Below are 20337 nucleotides of genomic sequence, written 5' to 3'. Positions count from 1 at the left end.
ACGCCAGAGAAGCAGGTGCAAACCGCTTCCTCGCTGTGCTAGGGTGTGTGCTAAGTAGAGCGTGGCCGCATTACGACGTGCCCGCCTACAAAATTGAATATGTTAATACAGTTTTATTTTTTTCCTAATTCTAATCCTTCGAATAGCTTTGGAAGCTAAAGCCCCTTAGCTTCTTAGAAACCTTCCTCTGTACCCTTGCGTACGTGAAGTTTCGAGGCACCTCACCTACACTGTAATCAGTGGCAGTGAACTAGTGTAACGGGGCACTACGACTTGTACTGCTTCGGTACAAGTCCACTTCGCACTGCTTCAGTTGCGAGTGGTGCCTTCACTAGTACGTGCAGAGGAAGACTTCTCTTTAAGGTAACTAGCTTAAAGAGGGTTAAACGAAAACTGTAATTATATCATTAAGTATTTCTTCTTTCTATCTGTTAACTCTAACTTAGTTATAAACTAATACTAAACATGTAATCTTATCTAATCTAATCTTACCTTATCTGTCTCTCTCTCTTGTTTACATCTACAGCTGTTTAGATGGTCTATCTATACCTATTTATGGATAAGATTTCTGAACATTACTTAATAAATCCTCCGAATATTATATACCTTTCAGATAATATATTAATTAACAACCTTTAAGTGTTAATTCCATGTAACGATACACCCCGTTACAACTAGTACTGATCAGTACTAGTGAAAGGTGTCCCGTGACAGTTATCAGTACTAGCAAAGGAAAAGTAACTAACCGATGTGCCCCATTACAATGTCGCTTATAGACAAGCGTTTTGTTAACCTTGGATGCTGCTCTCTAAGCGAGCATCCTTGTCCCGGTCCACTAGACTTATTTAAGTGGTGAGCCTTCGGCGCTCAGTAGTTGTAAGCTCTGGTTTGGTCACCCCGGTTCAGACATGAAATTTTGCTTGTTTAATCATTGTTTAACAAGGTTATTTAACAAAGCTAAAAAAAGACAGCGATGTCATTAACCCGAGGCAGCAAACGTTATGGTCAAATCTCAAATCTCAAAGTCCAAACAGTCAAGCCGTCTTTATGGACATCACGGACACTAACGTGAAGGTCTTTTGCCGCGTGCGACCGCCCAACGAGCGCGAGTGTGGAAATCTAAATTTAAGCTCCTCGAATGGACCCGTGAATTCCAAGACACGCGCCAATGTAAATGCGTCATTCGCAAAAAAGTGCGTGGCCGTCCCGGTCTCGGACGCTCTGCAGCAGACGTTATTCCTGCATAGTAAGCACGGTCCGTCCAAGACTTTTACATTTGACCGCGTATTTGACGAAAACTCGAACCAAAACGACGTCTTTGAAGTTGTGGGGGCGCCCATCACTCGGGCCTGTCTCGAGGGCTACAATGGCACTATTTTCGCCTATGGACAGACAGGTTCGGGAAAGACGTTTTCTATGCAAGGCCCCGATGACTTCATCGATACAAACGCTCATTGCCTCACTCAAGAGCAGCTCGCGCTCCGCGGTCTCGTTCCACGGGTCTTCGACTATCTCTTTGACAATGTCATGGCTAATGACACCCGAAAAAGTGTTCAGCATACGTTTGCATGCTCCTTCCTTGAGATATACAATGAGCGAGTGTATGATCTCCTTGATAGAGGAAGCGCAAAGGATGCCGCAGGACTGCAATTAAGGGAAAATGGACGCAAAGGAGTCCATGTGGAAGGACTTATTGAAAGTATAGTGACTAGCTCGGCCAAAGCAGCAGAACTCATGACAATTGGTGCGCAGAACCGACGCGTGGGACAAACTTCTATGAACAGAGAAAGCAGCCGGTCACATAGTGTGTTTATCCTGCAACTACAGTCCAAAGAGACAACTGCTGAGGGCACTAAGACTCGCACCTCACGGCTTAATTTGGTGGATTTAGCTGGTTCAGAGCGGCAAAGGAGTACAGATGCAGTAGGTGAGCGGCTAAAGGAAGCTGGGAGTATCAACAAATCGCTGTCTGCGCTTGGGAATGTCATTTTGGGACTATCAGAGCAGTCAGTGGGCAAACACCGTCACGTACACTACCGGGACTCCAAGCTCACTTTCTTACTTAAGGATTCACTGGGGGGAAACTCGAAAACATTCATGATAGCGACCATCTCGCCCGCTGAAGATTCTGCGTTTGAAACGCTTTCGACTCTGAAATTTGCTCAGCGAGCAAAATTGATTCAAAATAGTGCCATTGTCAACGAAATTGCAACCGGAAGTGTACCTATCTTGCAAGAAGAAATCGAGCGACTTCGACGGCATCTTCAACAGGCTCATTTGCAAATTGCACGCTGTCATCCACAGCAAGGATCTTTAGCACTTGAAAGCTTAATAAACCAAGACTCAATCCAAGAGCAAGTTGCGTCATGTGATCCAGCAAGAGGCTACAGTTGTCGGGGACTGGAGGAAGCATTTGCGGCATCTATAGAGAAGTATGATAGTTTGCAACGTTCGTGTGAATATCTGCGGCTGCAATACGGACATGTTCTGGCGCTTTGCACGGAATTAAAACAAAGTAATGCTCACTTAAGACTTATGCTGCGACTAGGTGGATTGAATGCACACGACTATAAACCATCAGCTGATGCTATTGAATGGAGAATGAAGTACGAAGAATTAGAAGAACGTGTAATTGAGCTCCAAGACGAGTTATGTCACACTAAAAGTCGCGGCGCCAGCATCACAGGATATACCGCTAACAGCGTAGAAGCGCTCAACAAGATGCTGCTAGATCTGACGCGACAATTTGCTGTTGTGCTGCATGACAAGCACGAATTACAAGACCGCCTGAACAATCGTCAGTCGAAAAAGGTCGAAAGCATTGAGAGACCGTTCTCGCAAGATGCAATTGACGCAGAATTCTCTGGACGCTTGGAGAAAGCACTTAAGTATCAGGCTAATGAATATGAGGCAAAGCTCGACTCTTTAAACTCGCTTAATGCATGCTTGAAAGAAAAGGCAGCAGAAATTGCGCTTGAATTGCATCAGGTTAGTCAGCGTGACGCTTCCTGGTCCATTCATCAGCTAAACTATGAGATACGAGCTGCTGATTCCGATGAAGCTCTGCTAGTAGCGAAGGAGGCACAACTTTTGACCAAAGAGAGGCTATTCCAAGAGATTTGTAAGGTGAAAGAGCTCGAGTTTCAGTTAAAGCAAGTCCGTGAAGGCATACGCCTCGAACATGAGGCTGTCCTGGCTGATAATGTCACTGTCAGTGAGGATCTCAAAAAGGCTAAGGAGCTGTTGCAGCAGCAACTTGATCAAAAGAATGCAGAACTTGGCCTTAGCGAGCAACAGATTCAAGTAGCTGCATGTGAAATCGCCCAGCTTAAGGTGGAAATCGATCTAATTAAAGAAGCAAACCAGAAAAGTGTGTTGCTTCTGGATAAGTCTCGTGATGATGTTAAGGGTCTAACGCTTCTTACAAGTCGCTTGCGAGCTGAAATTACTAGTCGTGACGAGGCAATTGATGAACTGAAAAGCTCTGAGGAGCTATTTAATGAGAAGAAAAGGAGTCTTGAGTATAAGGTGATATTACTCAGTAATTCTTTTAAAGAGTTACAGGATGAAGCCAATGGTAACGCAAAGAAACATTTAGAATCGGTTGTGTCCTTGAAGCATCAAGCGCAAGCGCAAGAACAGAAAATACTTGAAGTGTTCAAGTTTCGACTCAATTCAAAAGACAAAGACCTTGAGCAGCTTCTTGCGGAGCTTAATCGCCACCAAATGAAGGCAGAAGATACTGCCCTTCATTACATTTTAGCACTGGAACACAAACAAGCAGCACTTGAAGCACTTCAGCATCAGCTTGATGACGAACGACACAAATCCAATTTAGCGCTAAGTGCCGTTCAAGAAAAGCTGTCACATGCTGTTAGTGAGGCTTCTAAGCTCTCTAATGAAAAAGATCAAGTTAATTGCGAGTATGCTTCAGCGTTTCAACAGATTGAAAGTCTGCAAATTATAATTAATACTCACGAAAAGGAGAAGGCTATGTTGTTTAGCGAGAATCAGTCTATATCAGAGTGTCTAGAGGAGCTTCGGGATAGGTCGAGTGGAATGGAGAATCAATGTGCTGAGCTACACAAACTATGTGACCGGCAGCAAGCTCAGCTTTCGACTTCTGCAGAATCTATCAAGACGTTCACTGAGAAAATTGAGGAATTGCAGCAACTAATAAAGAAACAGTCTCATGAAGGTAATGAGCTTCGTAACGATCTCGCTACAGCAAAGGAAGATTGTCGTCAAGCTGCGATTATTCAAGCCGCACAGCTCGCGGATCTTTCATCCAGGGCAATTAAGATTAAAGAGCTGATGGAAGAGCTTGAAGCGAATATGAATACAATTGAAGGCTTGACTAAGAAGCACAATAAAGCAGAAGGTGTAATTCGTGACCTTCAAAGTGCCGCCTTGCGTCAGCAGGAGGGGCTTAAGATGTACCAGGGAATTCAATTTACGTTGCGCGACGAGCTGAAATCGTTGGAATTTGAACGTCTGGAGTTGGTCGAGAACTTAAAAGTGGAGCAAGAGTCTAGTCTTGATGTCAAAGAAAAGTTTGCTGAAGCTAAAAATACCTGGTTGGAAGAAAGTCAAAGATTTCAGAAAGAGGTATTGGCTCTTCAAAAGCGCGCTGATACTTTATCTCGATTAAAAATGACTTTGTCATCCCGAATGCAGGAACTAAAGCTCGAAAATGAGAATTTTAAGACAGTAGTTGCAGAGAAAGAAAGTCATGTCCAGAAACTTATAGATTGCGTCACCGATATGGAAGCAAATATTCACGCACTAAAAGCAAGCATTGGTAATTCGGGCATCATCCAGGAACAGCTAAACGATACTGTGGCGGAGCTGAGAAGCTGCATAAGTAATTTGAATAGTCAATTGACAGAGCAGCAGAAAACTATATCAAAGCAAGGAAAGGAGCTTACAGAGAAGCTGACTGTGATCACAGGTCAAGATGAAATGATCGCTACATTAAAGCAACGTTTGCTTCAAAACGAAACAAAGCTGGATCAGAAGTGCGGAGACTATAAGGCCGAGTTGAATGCCTCAAGTGGTCGCGTACAGGACCGTGTGCAATTGATTGCTGAGAAGGCGGCGTTTGCTAAAGTAGAAGAACAGATGGCGGAGAAGGACGCCCTGAATGAAAAGGGAGAGGAAAGGGAGACAGGGGCACAACAGTCTGAGCAGTTGATGCAGGAGATAAAGCAGGTTGAGGAAACAGATGCTAATCTTCTGCACGTCACAAATTTAGTGGTTGATTCGGAAACAACAATTGCACGCAGTGTTGAAGATGCCTCTAGCGCAAATGTTCAAGGGTTGCAGATTGCGCTTAAAGATCTCCAGGCAAAATATCTGTCGGCTATTTCTGAGAAGGCGAAGCTTGAGGAGCAGAAGAAGCAACTGAAATCGTATCGCGATGGGGCCGTGACTGCGCAGGAGCGCAGTCGATCTTTTAAGAAAACGCCAGTTCCACAACTGACCACAGCCACGTTAAAGAAGGCGAAGACGATTGCAATAACCCAAGATGTGCTTGTGCAGGCGAAACGCAATTTCCTTGCAGAGAAGATGAAGCTGCAGCGAGAAATTAAAGCTCTCAGCAAGAAGCTCGAGATGATGTCAAATGAAAAAGAGAAGCTGGTGGGTCATCAAAATAGCCGCCAGAAAATTCAACACCACGCAAGAGTCAAAGAGGAAAACAATCGTCTTTTAGAGCAGGTGCGGCAATTATCAGATGACAAGTTCAAGCTGCAGCGCTCCCTTGAAAGAGTTCGGCTGATGCTGACAGAGAAAGAAAACATTGACGTTGAGTCTTCAAGCAATACACCACTTCTTGTGTCACCTGCCTCGAGCGATCTTTGTAAAACATCTACGCCGCAACAAGTCGAGCAGACAAATTTTGAAAGGGCTCCAAAAGCAACGGCTATTAAAGCAGCAAAACTGACGGCTCGAGATCAGCCAATAAGTCGATCGGTATCTCCCGGACCAAGGAGAAAGCGCGCACGGACCCCGGCAGGACCAGGTTGGCAGAAATAATGTCGGTTCATGGTAAATAATGTACCGTTTAAACACGTGACGTGGATGGGAAAGCAATACATTAGTTGATTTGTGATGTATCGATGACGTCCGGGTCAAGTCGATAACGTTGATGTCCTGAAAGAGGCAGCCGTTACGCTTGTTTCTGTACCTGGCTCTGCAAACAGCACACTGAGTTAGGGCGCTCGATATTTAAACGCCGATGACGTGAAAGTCGAACAGTTAAGTCGTATGGAGACTTTAATGCTTACGATGGCGCGAGAAAAGAGGAAGAACAAGCACAAGCAGGGAACGCAACGGCTTAATATTATAAAGTGCGCTTTGAAGTTGCCGCAACAGTCAATGTAATGATGATGGCGATACTGATTTTAGTTTGAAGATGCAAGTTGTATTGAATAACAAGATGAAGTGCAAAACTCTGTGTCATAACCGAAGGACGAGCCTGTTATTCTTTTTCTTTGGAAAACCTTTAAGTGAATGCAAGGAATAGAAGAGCCGTCTGCTGTGCCAACAAGTCAATTACAAGATATTTTCGATTGTTAAATGGTCTAACTTTACACGCCGATCGAAAAGGATTCGAACCCTTCAAGCACGTTATCTAAAGCCGTAACGCATCTCTTTCGGCAGCATGGCTGGAGTGGCCTGCAATAGGCAGCGTCTCGGAGGAATAGTGGGATGCTGACAACTAATGCAAAGGAGCCGAAGACATCGCCATTGACCAGGTTTATATCTAAGTTAGCTTGCATCTACTATCTCGAGCGCACGCTTTTTCCTTCCACATCAGCGAGTGGCATTGCTTTCGTGCGGCAGTTTGCCTCCGCGTCAGCATCCTCTTGTCGCCGGGCGCCGACGTTCGTAATTAAGACAAATTTAGCGCAAGCTGCCAGCAAGAAGAATAAACTAAAAGGTCTGCAACTTTTGCACGAAGGCTGCAGCAAGTATAACTAACTTATTCTTTTTGTCTTTTCGTATGTATCTACTGCTGCCACGTGCGAACGCTTTAATGTGTTTTGTTTCTTTTGAACGTCTACGAAGACGCTCCAAACGATCCCACGTTGTCCTTCTTATCATTCTTCTCCACCTTAACCGACTCGCGATATTTTTGTAAATATAGCTTAAGCGGCTCAACATACGAGTCAAATCCCAGCGTGCTCATGGCCCAGATGATGTCGTCGCCATTAATGGTCTTGCGTTTCTCTTGCTGACACTTGTCGCTAGCCTCGCTCGTGATGAACGAAATAAATTCGCTTACGCACTCTTGCACCGTCTCCTTACCGTCCTTGGCTATTTTAGCCGTGGAAGGCAGCGAGACCTTCATAATGCGTGATATGTTAGCTGTTGGAAGGAACCGATCCTGCTCACGGATCTCGTCGTCATTGTGTTCCTCTTTGCTTGCCATGGTCGACTATGTCGTAATACGTTTTGTTTACTTTACGATTTATTTCCAAATTAACTGGTAGTTTTAAACAATTTACAAGCTTGTTGTCGAGAGAATCGGAAAACAATTCATTACAAAACCAGAAGGCACTCAAGCCCATGAAAAAGGTAAGTTTCGAGATCAGTTTTTTTTTTAACCATGTCAAACCACTTTGCTCCTATTTTGAGTTCAAAACTACATCGATCTCTATTCCAACCTCAAAGCAACCTTTAATTAATTATCGTCGTTCACTTCATCTTCGGAGACGTCGTCTGTCTTGAAAAAGGTGTAAGACAGCGTTATATTATGCACGCCACTCATGGAAGGATCGTCACATATTTCAGGATCAATGAAAAAAAATACAGGCATGTCGATCTCTTCGTTCGGCTTGAGGCGCTGCTCTTCAAAGCAAAAGCACTGTATTTTGTTAAAATACACTCCCGACGACGGTGGATACACATTATATGTGGCAACGCCCGTGATAGCCTTATCCGACTTATTCCTGGCAGTGTAGAACGCTAGGGCGGTTTCACCTGGCACAAGCAATATGTCGCGCTGTTGTGGCCGAAATACCCACGGCATATTGGCGCTCACGCCGCCATCAAAGGTCACACGAATAGGCCTGGCATCTCCTCGCGGCGTAAGCTTGTTCTCTACGAATTCATCGACGCGACGTGTGGTTCCACCAAAGCCTGTCATCTGGCAAAATATTTTATACAGCGGGACAGCCGCGTAAGAGATACCAACCCAGGCGACCGCTGTGCCAGCCAAGTACATGACTGCACGTCGATTACGCTTTTTAACAGACTCACGGCGCGCCTCTTCTGCCGCACGCCTTGAGATGTACCGCGTCACATTGAGATATTTGAATTGAAGAGGTTGCTGCAATAGTGGACAGCGAGCGATTTGACGGATGACTTGTATTTGCAGCATTATAAGGAATGAAATATTAAATTGATTCACACATTCAATATTCTTATTGGAGTCACCATTCCCTCTAAGGATTTAGCTTGCGATATGAATTAAGGCGACGGTCTATTTATACTTTTTGCGCGGAACAAATAGCAGGAAAAAATAAGCAAATATCGGATGCATGGGCTCCAAAAGGTAGATTATTGCTAATTTGCCTGAAATTGAGGCTGTGCATTAGCTTTTTCAAAGATGTGTATCATCACAAGCCGGCCGTGAAAACGTTTGCTTATTCGTTCTCCTCAGCACGCACGCGGGCATTGGGGTTCGTCACACGCACGTTTAGCTGCTCGGCGCGTTCAATAATGTCGCGGCGCTTGCGACCCGACACATCGTGAGCAATTTCAGCGCAGTACTTCCGATTGTGCATAAGCAGCACCTCAAGTTCGGCCACATTGTTGACCACAAACTTGAGGAAGCCATTGGGCAACAGGTGACGCGTCTTTTTATTCGAGCCGTAGCCAATGTTCGGCATCTTGATAGCACCCTTAAATTTTCGGCGCACTCGGCCATCAATACCTTTTGGGCGACGCCATGATTCCGGAACACGCTTGAAGCGATTAGACTGGTGACGTTTAAATTTAGTCACTTTCTTCTTGACGATTTTTGGTCGGATGACGGGAGTTACCTGCACCATCTACATGCGCAACCAACCACGAATTAGCTCTGTGGAATCTGTCTCATTTCCTGATTTTTAGCTCTGTACGGTGCTATTGCATAAAATACTAAGGAAATCAATGCGCGCTCTCACACAATGATGCGGTGGGCCATTAGAAGAACTTACCCTTGAATTTGAGGAAGCCTTTGTGTTTTTCGCACTAGCCGGCTTTTAAGTGGCCGGATGGCATGCTCGCCATTCAATTATCGTCTCACTTTTCAGCCACTCAAACACCTTGAATATTAAAAGCTAGCTCGTGATTCGCACAAAAAAACTTGATGTGGTTGGATGATATACAAGTAGTGTTCGTTGATTAAAAACTGTGTTTCGATAGCATTTGGGCTCCATGAAGACACCAAGGATGCGCCTACTGGCTTGCGATAGCGCTTGTGAGAGCTTCATCGCTAAAAAAACTATTCTATACGTTTCTGCTTTCTTTAATTATTTTCATATTCTTCGGACATGATACGTGTTGCTTAGCGACTGGAATCTCGCAGATGCTGTTAGTCATGACGTATAACGTGCTGGCTCAATGCTACGTGCGCTCGAGCTCCTTTCCATACTGCAAGTCTATAAAGCTTCGCTGGAAAGAAAGGTCCAAAGATTTGGTAAGTAAAACCATTTCGGACCTTTCACCTACGTGTCTGATTATTGGTCTTTCCAGGAAGCTATGTTTGCTTCGAGTCTACCTGTGTCGCCTCATATCATATGCCTACAGGTAAGTTCAGCATTTGACAACTCGAACCGAATTTTTCTAAGAATTATTTTCAGGAAGTCGACCATTTTGAAGACTTTTGGGCTGCAATGATGAAAATCCTTGGATACGTTGGGTGAGCATTATACTTTTTGGTTAGTCTTCACGAATGTATTCTTAAGTGTTGCGTTTATCGCTTTTATTACGAAAGCATATTTACAAAGAAAACTGGCACCAAGGCGGATGGAGTAGCTGTATTTTGGAATGAAGAAATGTTTGAGGTGAAAACGTTCAAGCAAATCAGCCTGGACTTATCTCATGGAAATGAAGCAGGTTGGTCTTATCTGGCATTATGAAACCTGTATATTAGCTTCCAAGCTGCCTATACAATTAATCCTTGATATTATCAGACATCAGCCATGAATTGCTATCAAGGGCTTCTTCGAGAGGAAGCGTTGGGGCTATTATCTACTTGGAGCATCGTGAGACGCAGTCAAGGTTTGTTGTCGCGACGACACACTTATTCTGGGACCCAATGCAAGAAGACGTGAAGTTGTTACAAGTTCGCCGTATGTTACGTTCAATCGACGAATTTCTTAGTTTATTGGATGCGTCTACTCCTACTATTTTCGCAGGCGATTTTAATTCGTTACCAGACAGCAAAGTGTATCATTTCATTACAAGAAAACACTGCTTCAAAAGTGCTTACGCTCAGTATAACGATAATAGTGAGCCCAAATTTACCAACGTCAACGGTGGCGCCAGAACGGATGACGGCAGGATGGTACCTCGTTTTGTTGGCACATTGGACTACATATTTTATCGCTCATCCAGGTATGATATCTCGTTTTTGATTAATCCAACATAACACCTTGCGTACAATAGGTTGCAGCCAGTGGCGCTCATGGAAATTATGTCTCTCGAAGACGCGAGCAAAGAAGTTGCATTGCCTAGCACAATATCTCCATCCGATCACCTGCCACTTCTGTGTAAATTTCACATTAAAAAAGTATTATTTTAAAAGCACCGTCTTGGCTCCCTTCATATTGCAAAGTTGTGCATGCTTTTGGGCACAGCGGAAACGACAGGCTTCACCATTAGTAGATGGGAAATATGCTCCTTCTAATAATCGATTCCGCTATGATTTAATGCATTACTTTCTGTTATTTCAAAAAGTAGTATTGATGAGCAGATGTTTGTGCGATTTTGCTACAAATTTATATAGCTATCCGAGATGAATATGTACTTTGTTGTTTCTTAAAGCTTTTGAATGAACTTTATACGTACCGACTTCCCTTTGAAGTGTTTGTATGAAATACTACAGCCAAACATCCTTGTGTTATTATTTTTGCACATTCTGGATCAAGTCGAATATTCAAGATAACGCCGGGAGGTCGCTATCTCGGCAAATTGTAAAATTTTAACAAAACAGTCGGCAAGGGAACATAGGGGCAAACTATATGTTGACCTTAAGACTATTTACTCTGCTTACATGCAACCGGTAAGGCCCATGTGCATCAGGAGCATTATCTAACTGGGCAGTCTCATCCGAATTTTAGCTATATTGTCAACGTCACATTGTTAATACTCAGCGAGATTACTGCCTTAAAGATTTTTATCGGTTGCGATACAGCAGTACATAGATATGGGCAGCAGAGTGAACAGCTTCGGCCTTTACACAAGCGCAAGGGTTAGCGATTTATATTGAAAAAAAATTGAGGAAGACTAGACGTGTCACTTGCGAACGATGGCAATCTTGCGCTCTGCAAAGCTGGGCAGAACAAATGAAGCCTCGTGTATCTTAGTACTGTAGTAACGAAGTGTCTGCTCCAGATTACTGCTAATATTGCGCTTGGGCTTGTCTACGCCCTGGTCAAGCGAGCAAAGGATAAAGCCAATTTGACCCGACGGGTATGTCGGAATAGACGTGTAAGAATAGTTGACAGTGGGAAAGAGATTTTGGCAGCGTTGCATGACATCCACGATGAGGTCAAGGTGCAACCAGAGGCACTCCCCCTGGGTGCAAATGGTGCCGTCTAAGGACAGTGCGTTCTTCATGTTCTCGTAAAATTCCGCACGATAAAGAACTTCCGCAGGTCCAACTGGGTCCGATGAATCGACAATAATTACGTCAAACTTGTTCGTCGTATTCTCACGAAGATATAGGGCAGCATCTGCGTGTAGAAGCGTTACGCGTGGGTCTTCAAATGCTGTGGCCACCGTCTCTTTAAAATAGGTTTTGGACACGTCGCACACCATCGAGTCGATCTCACACATGACTATTTCTTCAACACAGTCGTGCTTAACAACCTCACGAAGCACGCCACCATCACCTCCGCCTACAACAAGTACGCGCTTTGGCAGCTTGTGTGCAAACATGGGGAGATGAGTAATCATTTCTTGGTACGCGAATTCGTCGCGCTCTGTGAGTTGAATTACACCGTCTAGCACAAGCACGTGACCGTATGTAGCCGACCTGAATACCAGTACGTCTTGGTATTCCGACTTGCCTCGAAAGAGCACTTCTTCTACCTGAAGCGAGAACTTTTGACCAGGCCACATGGCTTCAGTCTCGCTAAACCACTGCTTGTCATTGGTCGTGGTGATAGACATGGCTTAAACGCAATTAGATAATAGTGTCTTGGCTGTTGGGACAGATGCGACGTGTCGGCGAGAAAGAAATATATGAGAGCGCAGGTAAGCGAGTGGCTGCGAGGCTGCTGCTTTGATTCGCAGCATTTATATCAATTACGATGACGATGGTGTTAGCCACACTACGTCGCATCACAGTGCAAATATGCCTCGCTACTACTGCGACTATTGCGATACCTATCTTACGCATGACTCGGTAAGAGTTGCTCTGCTCACAGACCGTATCTTGCTATTTTCTTTTGCATCTTATTTAAGTAATCTTTGTTATGACCTGTCCTCGGTTGACTGCAGCAAGCCGGACGCAAGCAACACAACCGCGGCTGGAAGCACCGTGAGAATGTTAAACTTTACTACGAGCAGTTCCTGGCTGGCCAAGGCGTCGTCATGAATCGTATGGTGTTAAATAAAATTTATAACTTAACAGAAGGTTTGATACAAAGTGTTACTCTAGCTGGAGAGTGGCTGAGAGGACCTATGCTGGCGGGCTCTTTACCTTCGCGACCAATTGGCCCTCTTACTGGAGGAATTCCCGGCGGATATCCACCTCGCGGAGGGCCACCTCGAGGTATGATGCCTCCACCAGGATCCAGCATGCGTCCTCCTATATTTCAAGGTAATCAGCCGTATTCGTCGAAGACGATTTTAACCTAGCGCTAATATGCATCATATTTAATTTTAACACTGTAGGAATGCCTCGTGGTCCTCCGCCGATTGGAGTTATGGGCATGAGGGTACCACCCGGACCTGGTGGTATGGGTGGACCTCCGCCTCGATCAATCTATGGGCCGTGATAGGAAACGGCCTCCCAAGCAGAGAAAATTTTATAAGCTCTCAATTATTCCTTAAGGAGGATAATTTGCATTCGAGCAATTTACCATAAGGGCACGGAATCTATCGCAAATGATAAAGTCATAGGATTGAAAATTCGTGCTTTCGTTTTTAAAGCATTGATCTGGCTGAAAATTCCAACGTAATTAATACTTTCATGCGGAAGTTCACGAGCTGTCGAGTCTTTCTTATAAACATGTTGTAAACCACAGCCAAAATTCCGATGTCCACCATTTTTTCAGGGCCACGACCGACCTTTGTAATGTGAATTTACTCGAAAAGCGCATTAAACAATAGCATCAAGAGACGCTGCCACAACAATAGTAACTCTTGCTGAGCCACCAACCTGTTCTTTTCCACTTTCAGTTCATAAATGGCTGTGAGGTCCTTGGTGTCGACGCCGACGAGCCGAATCTTTTCTCTTATCTCAACAGCCATCGCAGACCATCTTAATGCGATGAAGCCTCTCTTTAATCTTGGTTTAAGCTGTAAATGTCATCGCCATTCTTATCCTTCTTCAAGCTCTTTCCATCGTTGCCACCAACTTCATGATAAATTCAAGTTAATTTGTTTAGAAAATTATCGACTTCGCAGTTCATGATGCTCTAGCACCACACTGTAGCCATATCTCTCAGTGCCACTTCAACAATACTATCCAATCCGCATAGACCACCTAGCACAATGCGCACGGGGCCGACTTCTTCAATTATCCAGCCTCTCTTCTCAGCCAATGCGCTGATCAATCACAAATTTGCCGCTTCTCTATTTGGTGTCTTCGCTCAAATGCTTGTTGCAATGTTTCGTCACTGAGAGTACTACGATCATTTCTCCCTTAAGTGCGATTAATAACAGTTTTCTATAAAACATGACTGCTCTGTTGAGGAATACCAACTCCGCACCAGCGAAGGCACAGGCCTTCGCTCACCGCCTTGTGGAGTTTGCGGACTATGAAATGTGTGTTAGGTTCTTTAGTGAGCGAAATATCAACTTTGATCGAGCAAATGACATGGGCTGGAACGTGCTCATGAGTGTTTGCGCTTGTGGTACGATAAAAAGCATTTTTTGCTGATGAACTTGTGGCTAGGTTGGATCGTACTATATGTTATTTAATTTTGTAATTGTAGGCCGCGACGACCTCGTTGGCTTCGTTATCGATCGGACTGTAGCTGTAGACTGTGCCACTTATACTAACAAAACGACGGTGCTGCACCTATCTGCGATGTCAACGAATGTGCGTTGATGACCCCTTGCCGCCTTAGTATCTAATCGTATGCAATGTGCTAACACAAAAAAAAATATTTAAGCCTTGCGTAGTAGAGGAGTTGATTGCGACCGCTAATCGGAAGCAAAAACTACAGAAAATCATTAATCAATCGAATGCCCACGGTGACACAGGTCTGCTGAGTACGTCCACGTAAATAAGTGGAGCTACTAACTGGAAAGGTATTGCTTCACACGCAGCACTTATGATGGCTTGCGTGGCAAAGAACGTGGTAGCGGTGCAACTTTTTATCGAGATGGGTGCGAGACTAGATTTGTTAAATGCATGCGGACTGAATGCTCTCATGTGTGCTGCTCGCGCTGGTAAGGATCCACGTCCTGCTGCTCCTGCTGTTCCGGAAACGATGGAGCGTAGTGCGGCTATAGTGGAAATTTTACTTGCAAACGGAGCCGATGTGAATGCGTTAGAGAAAAATGAAGGCAATGCGGCGCTTCATCTGGCCGTTCTTAGTAAAAATTTTAATGCCGTGGAATCTCTGATTAAAATTTCCCTGGACCTTGACATTACGATACGGAATAAAGCAGGAAAGACAGCTATGGATTTAGGCAGGCAGATTTTTGGAGAATCGAGTAAACAAATGAACGATCTTTTAAGCGAAAAATGGGCTCAGAATTTTGAAGAATCCATATGTTTGAGCGCAAAGGTAGAGCAACAGCTTCTGGCTTTAACAGCACAAGAAGAAAATATAATTGCATTGGATGAAAAACCAAGTTTAAAATATGAGAAGAAGAAAAACAAGAAGACGAAGAAAAAAAATATGGGTCTCGTGAAAGCTCCCGAGCGCCTGCCAATAGAGTGTGGACACAAGGACAAAATGAAGGCTGACAGTTTTATTGACAGTAGCGAGGACGACACTTTGTCACTCAAGCAGAGTAAAGCGAAGGCAGATCAAGAATCTGCTTCACTATACTCAGAGCTTAGAACTATTGAACATGAATTTGATGATGACGGCGGCTGGCAGAGCGTTTCCACCAAAAAAAATCGTGAGTTCGTATTGCTTTCTATAAAATAAGTGTAAAAGGATTTTATTGTGCTGCAGGGCGCAAGGAATTGAGTGGCGATAATGCAGAAAAAGCATCGAATCGGAACCCGGCCATTTCGACTAACATTGGCTTAAAAGATTGTTCATCCAATATAGAGCTCGGCTCACTACAAAAGCCGCATAGGTCCCAATTAAAGATTTCAAAAGCGATATCATCAGTGAACGCTTTGTGGGATGAGCAACCTAATTCTAAGTTAACGCAGTCAACTGTCACAGAATCTCCGCGAAGGCTGGTGATAACCGGCGACGATAAAAATTGGGTTATCACGTCAAATTTATCTTACGATGTGCTGAATCGAAGTTTTTATCGCACTTTTCCGGTTGCGGCTGACCTAGAGATTAATGTGGAACAGTTCCTCATCGCATCATCGGTGAGCGATCGCGAGCTGGAGCCTAACAATAGTTTGAGCATTTCTCAGGTGGAAGCGTTGCAGGAGGCACACTGGCAAGCCTACCATTATCTGAACGAAAAAAAGGTTGGCTATCTGGGTGCAATAAAATTGAGCATCATTTTAATTATTGTGTGGATACATGTACGGACATTTGACCTCCGATGGCAATTTCTCGGCTCTGCGAATACCAGATCGAATTGACAAGCGGCCTTGAAGCCCAGCGCATCGAAGCTCTTTTCGCCTTGCAGCAGGAACTTATGGAAATTAAGTGAGAAATATTGTGTTAGTAATAATAGCATCCAGCCACGGCATAACGTCTTGCTAAATTTACGGTGAATGAGAGCATCTATGCCGGAAGTTGTACGCAATAAGTTTCAGAATTATTTCAAACTATTTTTTTTTCTTCTTATAAAAATAAGGATATTTATTATTTTTTTGAATGAAATTAAATTTATTATCAACTGTTTAATTTATCATTGCGCGGTTGCAATGGGGGAGAAATGTTCATTTCTGAACAAATCAATAGAACAAGGGCTAAATCTCAGCAGATTGTAGTACAAGACTACTCTCATGCTTACAACACACAAGTAGAGAAAAAGCTAGTCAATTTACTAACCACATTGTAATTACGTTACGTCGCTTAATTATTCAGTTGGATCTGTTTCATTTTAAAAAGCGTCGCATTCTCTCCCGCGTCGCGCGCTTAAGATACAAACATTGAAGTCGCTTTGTGCTAGCTGCTCATTTTCAAGTTCTTCCGACACGGAATTGGGGATAAACAATATTCAGATAAAATAAAGCAATTAAAAAAAGAGAATTGCTATTTTCACACCCTTTTTTCTCAAACTTGTGCGAGAGAGATGGACTTTCGGCTTACCAGTTTCCATACTTCAACAATCATAGAATGTTAACAAAACCACCACTATCATGTCTTCTTCTCCCGCGCCTTTGACGTCTGCTTTGTCATTAACTGAGCCGTCCTCATCCGTCCTCGTCCACACCGCTAAAAGCGGCAGTGATCCCGTAGCCATACGTGTGATGATAAGAATTTGCAGGAAGGGTGTGAATTTAAGGTGAATATAGCATTTCCCTTAAGAAATAGCAGTTATTACATAATTGGTATATTTTTAATACTTATTATTGTGCATCCATGAGTGACCACGTCCAAGCCCGCGACCCGCGCGAGCCGCGTTTTCCTGTGATCGTCAAGCATCCAGCTTTTGATGACATAAAGGGGAATTTCAATGCGGGCGATTATACGCGATGGCTGGGCACTAGCTTACTTTCCTTTCCCGCAGGCTACGTCTTTGGTTCGTGTAAATACTGCAGCAGTAGATAAGATATTGCTTCTTATTTTGTGATTTATTGGCATTGGACAGGCCTTAAGTTACACCGTCATGTGGCTGTACCGTCCATGGTGGTCACTGGCATGCTTGGCTCACTTGGCGGTTTTCTGTGGGCATATCAGATTTCGTCATTCCGCCTGCAGGGCTACAAAGCCAACTCAGGTGAGGTGCAGCGGTACATTACCAGCAAGCCGGAGTAGACCGCTGTGTCGACTACTTCTTTAACATAGAGCAGCGCTATTTTTAATACATCTGTTCTTCCAATACTAGACTTGTACCATTTAATGCCATCCCTAGCCGTAAATATGCGAGTTCTTTATGAGAGGAAAATAAAGTAATTGATGATTGTTTGTTAAGTAGGATTACTTGACATTTTAAGCTACTTCATCAGGATCAGTGAAGTAAACCACCGACAGCCAGTCGCAATTCTAACATCAGTCTATCGGTCATTTGCGAATCCCCTTGATAAAATGGAGCACGTTGACCAGGTACCTAAGGACTTAAAACGATAGGGACAGGGCCACGACTTGCGGTAAGCCGACGGCAACTGACATATCAGAAAGATCTGGGGGTAAATGGAATCGAGTCTTGTAGTGCGGAGATTGGCGTGTTCTATCTGTAAAAAGATAGGACACAGCACTGAAGGCGCTGGCTAGCTAGTTGGTCGGGGTGATGGCCCACCAAGGCTATTATCCACCAACAATCTGCTGATTGTGGAGTCATTTGGAGATCTCTCAATGACTGCGATATCCGAGCGATGTAATACTCGTTGCAACCGTTTCATCACCGGCATGCCCCACTCTTTGTGCTAGTAGCATCGTCGATGCTACCAGCACGCTAAGTCAAGAATCGTGTTCTCCCTTGTGTCCCTGTCAATGAAATTTGCTACTGCTAAAAATAATTCTAACGCTTTATGGCTCTATGTGTGCGCTTAATGTTATATACAGACTGAAAAGGCGTACCAAAAGCAAGAAGGTGTCTTCCTTGCCAGCAAGAAGTTTGCTGGCAAGAAAAAAGGTCCTCGCTTTTACAAAGAGGTGGGGCTGGGCTTTAAAACCCCAAAGAGTGCTATTGAAGGGCAGTACGTCGACAAGAAGTGCCCGTTTACCGGAAATATTTCGATTCGCGGCCGTATTCTTAAGGGCGTCGTTCTCTCCACCAAGATGAAGCGAACAATTATCGTGCGTCGTGATTATTTGCACTTTGTGAAGAAGTACAAGCGTTTTGAAAAGCGTCACAAAAACGTGGCTGCCCACCTATCACCCGCCTTCCGCGTGAAAGAGGGTGACGTTGTCACTATCGGTCAGTGCCGCCCACTCGCCAAGACGGTGAGATTTAATGTGCTGGAAGTTGAGCCTGCTTCGGAAACGAAGCCTATCAATGTGCGCAAGCAGTTCCGCCAATTTTAATTGCACACGGAAGTTGCGACGACGTGACTACAAAGGGTAGCCTGCAAGTAGCTTATACAAATACAATGCATGCCGAAGGGGGTTGCACACCACTCTATTGTGGTTTCTCAGGTCCTAATACTTTCTTTTTACTGTGCCTGTACGAGTTGTGTATATCGAAATCGAGTTTCAATCTTGCTTCCTCACGTAGAATCAAATACAGTCCATGACACTTAAAACCAAAACTTTAGTGGCCTGCAAGAATCGCCAAGGCTTGGCACGAATACAAATTATTAAGAAACGAAGTGTAACGGGGCACCTTTCACTAGTACTGAAAAATACTAGTTAACCTTACACTGATTACAGTGTAGATAGGGTGCCTCGAAACTTCACGTAGTACAGTGGAGGTTTCTAAGTAGCTAAGTGTAATGGGGCAAACATCGGTTGGCGGCAAAAATCTATTTTTAATTAGCTAGGGTAAGGTTTTTAGATTTAAATAATTAAATAAAGGGAAAGTAGATATTCACGGAAAACCGTTGCGCACAGCATAATCACATCACTTTAACGAGTCTTTCTCGTTCGAATAAAGGACAATTATTCAGTCTCCCGCTGTGTTATTTTTAAGCACAACGTCAAACTGGCCTGCGAGCCGGAACGCGGCTACTACGCTCGCTGTAAAGACCGCCAAGGCAACTGGAAGGCCGTCCTTTCTGCTACTACAAGACACGAGCTTATCAACGGTCTCCTTCTGAAGCAACTGGAAACCCCTTTTGGAACAAGGCGGAATGCCAAACTACGCTTTCCAGATGCTTTTCCGTGGAAGCCATCTGGAGAGACATTGTAATGGTTGCTATTACTGTAGGCGGGCACGTCGTAATGCGGCCACGCTCTACTTAAGCACACACCCTAGCACAGCGAGGAAGCGGTTAAACCTGCTTCTCTTGCGTACAGTGAGGTAGTTGTGGTGGGCGCGCAAGCGACCTCACCCAACACACTAAGAACTTTGGTAAAGTGTCGTCACGGGAGCGGTAATCCGTCTCCTCGTGCGCACTTACCAAGTAGGTAGTAAATTTCAGACTGATTTATATTTAATAGAATTAAATACAAATACCTATTTTTACCAATTAAAATGTTATCTCTATAGATATCATTTAATATGTATTGCGAGCGTATCTTTATAGATACCTCGCGTAACTGATGACGCTAGCCGTCATCATGGATGACGCTGGGCGTCATCCCTCCTAATGTGAATGCACCCATGTGCATCACATCCACAAGGGTTGGTCACAAATGTGCACCACACCCGAGTGTTGGGTCTAATTACTATTATTTAGTAATTGACCATCCCCTTAAGTACCAAATGTACTTAATGGGGACTGTGTAACATTAGGGCAACTCTAGCCCGTTACACCATCCCCCTCTTTAAGAACGAATTTACATTTTTAAATTCGACAGAGTAGAGAGAGGAACTGCGAGCAGCTTTACGCGCCGCTAGTTCACTCGATCACTCTCGCGCACGTGTTTCTATACACGGCGCCCAAGATGCCACCTAAAAGGGGCCACGTTGGTGGGTCGTCTGCGAAGACGCCCACACAACCTCGCACTAAGCGCACGCGCCGCGTTAATTCGCCGG

General features: G+C 44.3%; 10 protein-coding genes across 10 annotated transcripts; 6 read left to right on the top strand and 4 right to left on the bottom strand.

The window, feature by feature from the left end:
* Positions 1 to 1047: 1047 nt before the first annotated feature.
* CCR75_007864 (uncharacterized protein) lies at positions 1048 to 6036 on the top strand (the record flags this gene model as incomplete). The annotated part of the gene is made up of 1 exon (XM_067965920.1): positions 1048 to 6036. The coding sequence occupies one exon, from the start codon at positions 1048 to 1050 to the stop codon at positions 6034 to 6036; it is 4989 nt and encodes a 1662-aa protein (XP_067817922.1).
* A 1027-nt stretch (positions 6037 to 7063) lies between these two features.
* CCR75_007865 (uncharacterized protein) lies at positions 7064 to 7435 on the bottom strand (the record flags this gene model as incomplete). The annotated part of the gene is made up of 1 exon (XM_067965921.1): positions 7064 to 7435. The coding sequence occupies one exon, from the start codon at positions 7433 to 7435 to the stop codon at positions 7064 to 7066; it is 372 nt and encodes a 123-aa protein (XP_067817923.1).
* Positions 7436 to 7687: 252 nt separating this feature from the next.
* Positions 7688 to 8386, bottom strand: CCR75_007866 (uncharacterized protein; the record flags this gene model as incomplete). The annotated part of the gene is made up of 1 exon (XM_067965922.1): positions 7688 to 8386. One exon carries the CDS (start codon positions 8384 to 8386, stop codon positions 7688 to 7690), a length of 699 nt encoding a protein of 232 aa, XP_067817924.1.
* A 265-nt stretch (positions 8387 to 8651) lies between these two features.
* CCR75_007867 (uncharacterized protein) lies at positions 8652 to 9059 on the bottom strand (the record flags this gene model as incomplete). The annotated part of the gene is made up of 1 exon (XM_067965923.1): positions 8652 to 9059. The coding sequence occupies one exon, from the start codon at positions 9057 to 9059 to the stop codon at positions 8652 to 8654; it is 408 nt and encodes a 135-aa protein (XP_067817925.1).
* Positions 9060 to 9436: 377 nt separating this feature from the next.
* On the top strand, positions 9437 to 10801 carry CCR75_007868 (uncharacterized protein). Its single transcript, XM_067965924.1, has 6 exons — positions 9437 to 9688; positions 9745 to 9798; positions 9852 to 9910; positions 9986 to 10107; positions 10185 to 10608; positions 10660 to 10801. Exons 1-6 carry the CDS (start codon positions 9578 to 9580, stop codon positions 10793 to 10795), a joined length of 906 nt encoding a protein of 301 aa, XP_067817920.1. The 5' UTR covers positions 9437 to 9577; the 3' UTR covers positions 10796 to 10801.
* A 707-nt stretch (positions 10802 to 11508) lies between these two features.
* On the bottom strand, positions 11509 to 12387 carry CCR75_007869 (uncharacterized protein; the record flags this gene model as incomplete). The annotated part of the gene is made up of 1 exon (XM_067965925.1): positions 11509 to 12387. The coding sequence occupies one exon, from the start codon at positions 12385 to 12387 to the stop codon at positions 11509 to 11511; it is 879 nt and encodes a 292-aa protein (XP_067817921.1).
* Positions 12388 to 12571: 184 nt separating this feature from the next.
* Positions 12572 to 13941, top strand: CCR75_007870 (uncharacterized protein; the record flags this gene model as incomplete). The annotated part of the gene is made up of 3 exons (XM_067965926.1): positions 12572 to 12622; positions 12718 to 13039; positions 13114 to 13941. 3 exons carry the CDS (start codon positions 12572 to 12574, stop codon positions 13215 to 13217), a joined length of 477 nt encoding a protein of 158 aa, XP_067818283.1. The 3' UTR covers positions 13218 to 13941.
* A 213-nt stretch (positions 13942 to 14154) lies between these two features.
* On the top strand, positions 14155 to 16368 carry CCR75_007871 (uncharacterized protein). Its single transcript, XM_067965927.1, has 4 exons — positions 14155 to 14297; positions 14379 to 14485; positions 14559 to 15519; positions 15576 to 16368. The coding sequence occupies exons 3-4, from the start codon at positions 14721 to 14723 to the stop codon at positions 16169 to 16171; spliced, it is 1395 nt and encodes a 464-aa protein (XP_067818282.1). The 5' UTR covers positions 14155 to 14297; positions 14379 to 14485; positions 14559 to 14720; the 3' UTR covers positions 16172 to 16368.
* Positions 16369 to 17120: 752 nt separating this feature from the next.
* CCR75_007872 (uncharacterized protein) lies at positions 17121 to 17516 on the top strand (the record flags this gene model as incomplete). The annotated part of the gene is made up of 2 exons (XM_067965928.1): positions 17121 to 17280; positions 17350 to 17516. The coding sequence occupies 2 exons, from the start codon at positions 17121 to 17123 to the stop codon at positions 17514 to 17516; spliced, it is 327 nt and encodes a 108-aa protein (XP_067818383.1).
* Positions 17517 to 18191: 675 nt separating this feature from the next.
* Positions 18192 to 18725, top strand: CCR75_007873 (uncharacterized protein; the record flags this gene model as incomplete). The annotated part of the gene is made up of 2 exons (XM_067965929.1): positions 18192 to 18239; positions 18264 to 18725. The coding sequence occupies 2 exons, from the start codon at positions 18192 to 18194 to the stop codon at positions 18723 to 18725; spliced, it is 510 nt and encodes a 169-aa protein (XP_067818281.1).
* Between the last annotated feature and the right edge of the window lie 1612 nt (positions 18726 to 20337).

This window comes from Bremia lactucae, linkage group LG6 (genome assembly GCF_004359215.1).
Source record: "Bremia lactucae strain SF5 linkage group LG6, whole genome shotgun sequence".
NCBI lineage: Eukaryota > Oomycota > Peronosporomycetes > Peronosporales > Peronosporaceae > Bremia > Bremia lactucae.
This window is presented reverse-complemented; position numbering and strand designations above follow the sequence as displayed.

Excerpts from the sequence above, each read along its gene's own strand:
- CCR75_007871 (XM_067965927.1), top strand. The coding sequence starts at position 14,721 with ATGATGGCTTGCGTGGCAAAGAACGTGGTAGCGGTGCAACTTTTTATC. Across the intron at positions 15,520-15,575 it reads CGTTTCCACCAAAAAAAATC|GGCGCAAGGAATTGAGTGGC; the intron begins GTGAGTTCGTAT and ends ATTGTGCTGCAG.
- CCR75_007868 (XM_067965924.1), top strand. The coding sequence starts at position 9,578 with ATGCTGTTAGTCATGACGTATAACGTGCTGGCTCAATGCTACGTGCGC. Across the intron at positions 9,799-9,851 it reads CTCATATCATATGCCTACAG|GAAGTCGACCATTTTGAAGA; the intron begins GTAAGTTCAGCA and ends AATTATTTTCAG. Across the intron at positions 9,911-9,985 it reads AAAATCCTTGGATACGTTGG|CATATTTACAAAGAAAACTG; the intron begins GTGAGCATTATA and ends TTATTACGAAAG.